Below are 9002 nucleotides of genomic sequence, written 5' to 3' on the forward strand. Positions count from 1 at the left end.
TTAACATTCAGTGACTTATTTCTAGTTTACATCACTGTGCTCCACTGGTGCCAAATTGTGTCCACTTGAGCACAGTGTATTAACATACGAAAAGATATTTAAACTCAAGTGACTTCAAATTAGGTCCACTTGAGCACAGTGTATTAACATACGAAAAGATATTGAAACTTAAATTACTTTATTTCTATTTTATATCACTGTGCTACACTGGCGCCAAATTGGGTCCACTTGAGCACAGTGTATTAACATACGAAAAGATATTGAAACTATGACTTTATTTCTATTTTATATCACTGTGCTCCACTGGCGCCATATTGGGTTCACTTGAGCACAGTGTATTAACATACGAAAAGATATTGAAATTTAGTGACTTTATTTCTATTTTATATCACTGTGCTACCCTGGTGCTAAATTGGGTCCACTTGAGCAGTTACCGTAGTACAATTTCTATTATTGAAGTTAATAAAGGCATAAATGGCGCTCCGTAGAGAAGTAGAGGATGCTCCAGTCGCCAGAATGACGCTCTGAATATACCTCGCAGCAGACGATAAACAAACATAACATAACAAATCGGCAGCTCAGAGAAAAATGTAAAGCTAGGCGGCATAAGGCCTAATAAATTGTATTAACTATTAATTATTCGCTCATTTATATTATATTTTTTTCATCTAGGCCTACTACTTTAATGTAATTTGATCTAGCTAGATAGGCGTACCTAGCTAGCTTTAGCCTTTTTTAGGCCTAGCTAACTAATTTGCCCTACCTACCTAGGCCCTAGTCAGTAGGCTACATCTGTCATCTAGCTAGGCCCTAGGCCTAGCCTATAGGCCTAGGCTAGGCAAACCTACATACCATATTTATAACCTTATATTTATAAGGGGCTAGGCCAGGGCTATCTTTTATCTTGTAAAACGGCCGAGAGTAGCCTACAAACAAGACTAGCTAGCAGAACTGGGCTTGCATTTTGAACTGGGCTTGCCTCCTTCGGCGGATTCATTGCCCAGCCAGTGGCTAATGCTACAATATTCTGTTATCTCTTATAATGCACGGTAAACACAAAGTTCCAAAATCCAGTGCGTGGTGTCTATTATTCCGTGCAGCTGATTCCGTGCGTAGCAGATGTGGTGCACCCACTCCAGACTCCAACAACAGGTGGCGGTCATCAGTGTGGAAGATACGTCTGCACGTGTCCCTCTGCTTGGCGTTGAAATGCTCCACCGACCGTTAGTGTTTAGTGAGAAAACACAACACAAAATCAACACAGTCGAGGAGAAGTTGTGGAGCAGGATGCAAACACTCCTTGGAATCCGTGCTAGCTGCAAGATGTTCAAGCTGTTCTGGTAGCACGTCTCTGCGGTTGGATCGTTGCGACTGCTTCTCAGGTGCAGGCAGATCGCTAGGTGATGTCGTGGTGAAAAAACCCTGTGCGAGAAGGCAGCGCAACATCTCACATCAGCTACTGGAACAGAGTGGTCCAGGCCAACCTTCCCGAGCACCCACTCGGGTAACGCCGGGAGAGTTGATTGGGAGATATATCCTTCTTCGGCTGCACCCGACCCCCACCTTATACCCATCTCGCTGAAGGCGATGGATCTCCTCCGCTGACGGGTAGGAGGGAGGGTTGCAAAAGATAGCTACACCCCCGCCAGGTCGTACCTGCTTAGTCTGAGATCCAGCTGGCTCAGCTAGTAAATTCTCTGTCAGCGTCACTTGAGAAGACTGCCTCAAATAGGAGCGCAAGCGTTCCAGATGGAAATGGGCATTGAACGCTCTTGGTGTAGTGTGTACTGCCTTCTTCGTCTCCCGCCTGGAAGTGGGTGGCGATCTGTGCCTCATTTTGGTTGGCGAGCTTTGTGCAGCATTCTTAGGCCGGGTGGCTGGTGGCTGGGCAAGGGAATTCTCGGCCTCAGCTTTGGCGGCTAGCTGGATCATCCTTGGAAGATCCATTTTATGAGCCATCGCGACCATATAGCGCCAGTGGATTAGGGCCACTAGGTGATTGAGTGGCACAAGAGTAAAAACCCTTCTATTGCCGCTTGTAGGTCGAACATCAGGTCCAGGGTCTTCTGGTCGATGCAGATCTTGATCACTTGGATTCCTTGGATAGCTACACCCCCGACAGGTCGTACTGGCTTAGTCTGAGATCCAGCTGGCTCAGCTAGTAAAGTCTCCGTCAGCGTCGCTTGAGAAGACAGCCTCAAATAGGAGCGCAAGCATACCGGATGGAAATGGGCATTGAACGCTCTTGGTGTAGTGTGTACTGCCTTCTTCGTCTCCCGCCTGGAAGTGGGTGGTGATCTGTGCCTCCTTTTGGTGGGCAACCTTCGTGCAGCATTCTTAGGCCGGGTGGCTGGGCAAGGGAATTCTCGGCCTTAGCTTCGGCAGGTGGCTAAGCAAGGGGATTCTCGGCCTCAGCTTTGGCGGCTAGCTGGCTCATCCTTGCAAGATCTATTTGCTGGGCCATTGCGACCATATAGCGCCAGTGGATTAGGGCCACCAGATGATTGAGTGGCACGAGGGTAAACCGTCCGGCGGCTCACCTCCTATTGCTGCTTGTAGGTCGAACATCGAGTCCAGGGTCTTCTGGTCGATGCCACCTACATGTGGACTGATGGCCTTTTCATTGTTTAGTTGGGTGACCAGGTCGTCCAAGGTGGACTCCATAATATCAGCGGCATACTTCAACAGCAGGCACAGCTTGATTTGCATCTTCTGTGGGGTGGCTGGCAGCTTGAAGCATGCGGGAAGATGGTGAGACTACACATGCCTCCTCGTGTTGTGTACCGCCTGTACACGCATCCCAGGAACACACAGGTTTTTCCGCCGGGGTCATGCATCTGCTGTTGCCGTGCTTGATGGTGGTTCTGGCACCGATGCGAGGGCATTCTCCACTCCGGTAACGTTTTCACTGACCTCCGCCGTTGGTGGTGGGGTAGGTGAAGTGTTAAGAAATCACCGCCAGGTTTCCTCCTGCTCCTCTACTGACAAGGGGCACCACCTTCCATCTACCTGTCGGCTGGGTATTTATCTAGCACATATAACTTATCCCCTGGTTGTAGGGGCGGGCGAGGACACAGAGGTCGTAGTCTCTCTTCATTCGTCGCTGCGTCTCTCCCAGTCGTGTGCTTCACGGATTGAATGTGTGAGCGGCCACGTAGCTGTCGGGTGTTTGAGCAGCTGTAAACATGAGATCGGCTGGGAGATTGATCTCGTGAACTTTACATAAAGAACTTTCGAAATTACTCCCCTGATCAGAGTGGAGTTGCAAAAATGCATACCGAACCGGGAGAAGAAATTCCCTACCACGACTTGAGCCGTTACCTCCACTGTCTGACAAGGGAGTGGGCTGGCTACAACACATTTGTTGAATTGGTCTACCATAATGAGAATGTATACATTGTCCATGTTGGTTTTAGGTAAGGGCCCAAGGAAATCAATATGTACCTGTTCCATGGGTGTACCTGCATGAAAGTTGGTTTAGGGTACTGGCTTTACGACCGGTTGTCGTATTGCAGTTACACACTTCACAGTTGACTTCGCAGTTGATATCCATGGACATACCATACCAAAAGAATTTTATCTTGGTTGTTATTCTAAGAAGTTTTGCTTGTTGGTGAGATACATCATACGCACGACACAAATCAATAGCGTCTTTCAATGTAAGATTTTGTTTAACCAGCAATCGCTGACGTCATTATGTAAGTTGGCTAAGACTTGTAATTTTGGTACAAATGAAGAGCTCCGAGATAGAATTGTTGTAAGTGTAATCAATAGTTTCATCTTCACGCTGATTCCTTTTATTGAACAATGTCTCATATATTTCATTAGATTCTCCAATACAATATTTATCAAACTTGCCAAATATAACAACAATGTCATGACGATTTTCGTGTGGTTCCCAATAAAACCCATCAAAAGTTTTGAATGCTTCCTCTCCAATACAGGCTAAAAACACAGCCCCTCTGTATTTAATTGTTTCTTCATTCAGCCTAGAAGCTAATTCATAATTCTTCCACTGCCATTTGTACTTTCTCCACTTGGATTCAACGTTTCTAGATCTCATTTACTAGGTACCGGTATTGATGGATGATATTTTGGTGTAGCGGCGATACGCTGAGCTTGTACTAGCTACAGCAGACGACTCCTCAGAGCGCTGCTTCATGGTTAACAATTACGTAAATTAACGAACCGTTTTCTGGTAAAAACTGCAAGAAATAACATTTTCAACTGCGTTGGTAGTTTCCTTATTCCGTCGCCAAAATGATGTATTTGTGCTAATACATTGCACACTTGTCTATCTATCTATCTAATCTATATAAACTACAACATAACAACGACAACTTTAATACCCTTCAAGTTCTAAATCGGTACAGCCAATCCCAAACTTTGATACTGTACATTCAAACCGCAGTGCGCGTCGCGCGCACAAGACAGTAATAATAATAATAATAACTGGTACTTGATATAGCGCATTATGCTTTACAAAGACAGACAATTTTGAAAAATTACAAATTAAAAAGGTAAGTTTTGAGGAGAGATTTGAAGACACTGGTGGAAGTAGCCTGACGGATTTCAATAGGCAACGCATTCCATAGAGAAACGGATGCCAAAGAAAATGAACGATTTCCATAAAACTTAGTGGAGGGATGAAAAATATGGGCAAGAAGAGACTCAGATCTAGATCTCAGAGACCGCTTAGGAACATAAGGTTGAATAAGTTCAGAAATGAACTTAGATGAAGAATTATGAAGAGCTTTGAAAACAAATAGCAGGATCTTGAAGGTAATTCTTTGTGTTACCGGAAGCCAGTGAAGCTGTCTCAGCACAGGTGTGATATGTTGCCTTATGGGGCTTTGAACGACCAATCGGGCAGCTGTGTTCTGGACTCGCTGAATTTTAGAGATATCCTTTGCTGGTAAGCCATAAAGTAATGAGTTACAACAGTCTAGCCTTGATGTAACAAAGGCGTGAACAAGAATCTCAGTTGATCTTGAATCCAGGTACTTCCGAATGCTTCCAATTTTACGAATAGCGTGAAGCCCAGCTTTGCAGATGTTATGTACCTGATTGGACATACTAAGCGTTGAATCCATGACAACTCCAAGGTTTCTACAGCATGACGAAGGTTGAATGAAAGAATTACCAATCTTAGCAGAGGCAGTCCAACACGCAGGCTTAAAACGAGAAGAAAAATGAATAAGTTCTGTTTTAGCATCATTCATAACCAGGTTGTTAGATTGACACCATGCTCTGACTTCGGGATTACAGAATTCAAGTTTACTGACAGCAGAATTACGCTGATTAGGGTTGAAAGTGACATAAAGCTGAGTGTCATCAGCATACGCCATACACTTCACATTGTGAGATTCAATGAGGTCAAGTAGTGGGGCGGTAAATAAAATAAACAGAAGAGGACCAACCACAGACCCTTGTGGAACACCAACTGTAAGCAGAGTCGGGTTCGACAAAACATCCTTGATGACAATGGACTGGGACCTATCATTTAGATATGATGCAAACCAATTATGACCAATTCCAGAGATACCGTAACGTGATGATAGACGATGTAGTAACTGCTTATGGTTGATGGTGTCAAAAGCAGCACTGAAGTCCAAAAGGACCATAAGAACCTCATTATGGTTGTCAAGTGCAATGCTAATATCATTATGCACAAGAAGAAGTGCAGATTCTACACTATGGTTTGGACGATAGGCGGATTGTCTAGTGGCAAATAACCCATTTCTATTCAGATATGATTGCAGCTGACTGGACACAACCCTCTCAATAATTTTTCCAAGAAATAGAAGATTGGAAATGGGTCTGTAACTTGCAAATTCCTCAACATCCAAAGATGGCTTCTTTAACAATGGTGTTATGCAGGCATGTTTGAGTGAAGATGGAAAGATACCTGAGCTCAGTGAGGTGTTGACAACTTTGGTAAGGAAGGGAAGAAGGGAAGGAAGACAAGTCTTAAATAATTTAAGCGGATCCAGAGAGCAAGAGGTAATGGAGGCTGACCTAATGACATTAAGTAAATCATCAGCAGAGACAGGGTCAAAGGAATTGAAATTACTTTTACATGATTGAGATTCAACAGAATGAGGGAAGGTTGATGAAAAAGTTCTGCAATATCTCTCAATCTTATTCTTAAAAAAGTCAGAGAATAGATTTGCAAGAGTTTTAGCATCATCATGAGCTGGAAGAGGACTAGTAGGCAGTAGATGTTAACTTGTCAACAACACGGAATAACTTGCGTTGATCACATCCTAATACCTCATCTTTGTGATACTCCGTCTTGGCCTTGAAAAGATGTTCATTGTAGTTAGTGCACTGATTATGGTACAGTTGTTTGTCTACCATGAGACCAGATTTCAGCCACTTGCGCTCCAGACGTCGACGCTCCTGCTTCATTGAATGATGTTCACCTGTATACCAGGGTGCATGAGGGCGAAGCACAAGAGTGCGATGCATAGGTGGAGAATGAGAATCTAATATTTTCTGTAACGACACATTATACCCCTTCACCATAGAATCAATGTCAGAGGCCAGGGAACATTGTGAGAGAGAATCAAGAACATCAGACTGGAATTTGACGATGTCTATGTTTTTGACATTTCGTGAAACTACTTGTGTTATGCTGGGCCCAGGACGATTGATGTCAACCTGACACTTAATGGCATGGTCCGAAGGCATACCATGTTGGATGGATATTTTGCTAAGCAGGTCAGATTCTTTGCGGGAGATAAGTAAATCTAATGTATGGTTGGCGATGTGAGTTGGGTCATGGATGTGCTGATATAAATCGAATGTCTCAAGAGTGTTGAGGAACAATACAGCATCCCTGTTGTTAGAATTATCAACATGAAAGTTAAAATCGCCTAAAATGACTAACTTGGAGGAGTTCACACTTAATGATTCTAGTAAAGAAGAAAATTCATTAATGAACATAGATGAGGTTAATTTGTTTTTGGCATTTGGAGGAACCCTATAGACAACCACAAGCTGAAAAGAGGAAGAAAAAGAAGCCAAAGTAATCTTTGAGCATTCCATGGATTTGAAAGGAGGAGACTCGCAACAATGTATCTGAATACCATCACGAACAATGACTGCAATGCCACCACCCCGGCCATGAGTCCGAGGGGTATGAACAACATTGTAGTTAGGCAGTGTTGTTTTTATATCAGCAATGGTGCGATCATCTCTACTATCACCCGTCAGCCATGTCTCCACAACAGCCAGTATATCAAGATGATTATCAATGATAAAATCACAGAGCGCAGTTGATTTGTTCTTGGCTCTAATAGATCTGGCATTCCATGTGGCTAAGTTAATCTTAGCACCCGAGTGACTGGGCAGGCGATGGCTGATGGTGGTGGGGTAGCATAAGTTGGTAAAGTTGACACCACGACCTGCTTTAGGTAAAGAATGCTGGGTAGAAAGAACAGGTATAGGTTTCCGAATAGTAACTCTTTTACCAGCCCTACAGCCACGGTATGATCTGAAAATACCGCATTCTTTCAACACCTGATATGTAGAGGGGGAAATCCATTGTCTACGACAATTCCGAAGTTGTAGTAGCGTACCCCTACTATACACACGCAAGTCAAAGGTAGATACAGGGCTAGGCCCAGTATAGAGAGATGGACAGACACCAAAGGAATTAATGGGGCTAGGCCTAGGCCAGCATACTGTAGCACAGGGCTAGGCCTAATGTTTACATCAGGTTGAGGGGGCCAAAAGGGCTTACCAACAGTGAACCATTCAGACCAAATAGGCTGTACTCCACCAGTTTGAAGCCTACAAAAATCACTACTAAAAACACTAAAATAAGAAGCAGAAGTGAAATATTGAGGAAAATAAGTCATCTTCTGGATTCAATGTTGAAACAATTACATTGAATCAATAAAAATATGGTCAAAAAAGTGGAAATTAATTAAAATTTCCAGGAACAATGTAAAGGCAGCTATAGCACACAGCTCAGCGCACAAATAAATGTTTGTATACATAAACACTGCACATGGGGCCGTCACGTTTCTGTACCAGTGCTGGTGGTGATGCCCACTCTCAGATGGAGGGTTGAATCACACCAGGTCAGAGCATCGGAATGGAAAGGAGAAGCGAAGGCGATGGGAAGGTATGTGAAGAGGAAGGTCAGAGAGATATAAAGGGGATTTGAACGAGAGAGCTTTATAGGTTAAGAGAAGTTGTCCGAAGTCTACCATGGCCCCATTTTTTACCAGGAAATCCTGACCTAACAACATTTCATCGTGAGTCGGTGCTACATAGAAGAATTCAGTGTAGGCATCCGACCCTAGCCTAAAATGAATAGGTCCAACCTTGTAACCAGGCTTCGATGTACCTCTACCTGCTAGGGTAAAGTTGAGCTTGGCCACAATAGCAATAGGTGGTTTAGGAACTAGACGGGAATATACGTTATCTGAGAGTATTGTCCGGTCCGCAGTGATGTCCACAACAGCTGTCACTTCAGTCTGGTTTACATAGACCATGGTGTATAAGGCTTGGTTGCATCGTACTCTATTGATAACGATTGTTTTTTCACTTTCTTCCACCTGCCTCTGCTGACTGACATCCACCCCGCAGCACCCTGAGGTCCCAATGGTTCATTGGTCTTGGCATCGAGACGGCCCATGCACAATTTCACGAATGCCCTCTGATGCAGTCTTTTGGTAGTTCACGGAAAGCCTTCCTCATTAGGGTGAGTACTCTGTCGCTCCAGTCTTCAATAGATTCACCTTCCTGTTGAATGACCTCCAACTTCACTTGCAAGACTTCAGGTAATTCCTCAGCCTTGAAGCTCCTATAATGTGCGAAAGATAAATCTCGGTTCATATGAGTGAGGTTAATGAAGTAATTGGCTCAGTGGCTGCGATGTCTTTAAGAACTCATCATTTTCGGTATGAAATAAAGGTTGTGCATATTCCCCCTCGCTCTTGCTGCCGTCATAATACGTATGGTCATTATTATCATAAGCCCAGTCAACA

General features: G+C 43.9%; 1 protein-coding gene across 1 annotated transcript; it reads right to left on the reverse strand.

The window, feature by feature from the left end:
- Positions 1-3694: 3694 nt before the first annotated feature.
- LOC144850982 (uncharacterized) lies at positions 3695-8507 on the reverse strand. Its single transcript, XM_078708505.1, has 4 exons — positions 8238-8507; positions 6274-7428; positions 4568-6146; positions 3695-3945 (listed from the first exon to the last, which is right to left on the reverse strand). The coding sequence occupies exons 1-4, from the start codon at positions 8505-8507 to the stop codon at positions 3695-3697; spliced, it is 3255 nt and encodes a 1084-aa protein (XP_078564631.1).
- Positions 8508-9002: the final 495 nt, after the last annotated feature.

Source organism: Antedon bifida, chromosome 8 (genome assembly GCF_963402885.1).
Source record: "Antedon bifida chromosome 8, ecAntBifi1.1, whole genome shotgun sequence".
NCBI lineage: Eukaryota > Metazoa > Echinodermata > Crinoidea > Comatulida > Antedonidae > Antedon > Antedon bifida.

Bases quoted from the DNA above. Each gene is read 5' to 3' on its own strand.
- LOC144850982 (XM_078708505.1), bottom strand. From the start codon at position 8,507: ATGGTCTATGTAAACCAGACTGAAGTGACAGCTGTTGTGGACATCACT. The intron at 7,429-8,237 runs GTAAAAAATGGG...CTTTCTACCCAG, and splicing joins TGTTAGGTCAGGATTTCCTG to CATTCTTTACCTAAAGCAGG. The intron at 3,946-4,567 runs GTCAGGCTACTT...CTGTGTTTTTAG, and splicing joins TGCGTTGCCTATTGAAATCC to CCTGTATTGGAGAGGAAGCA.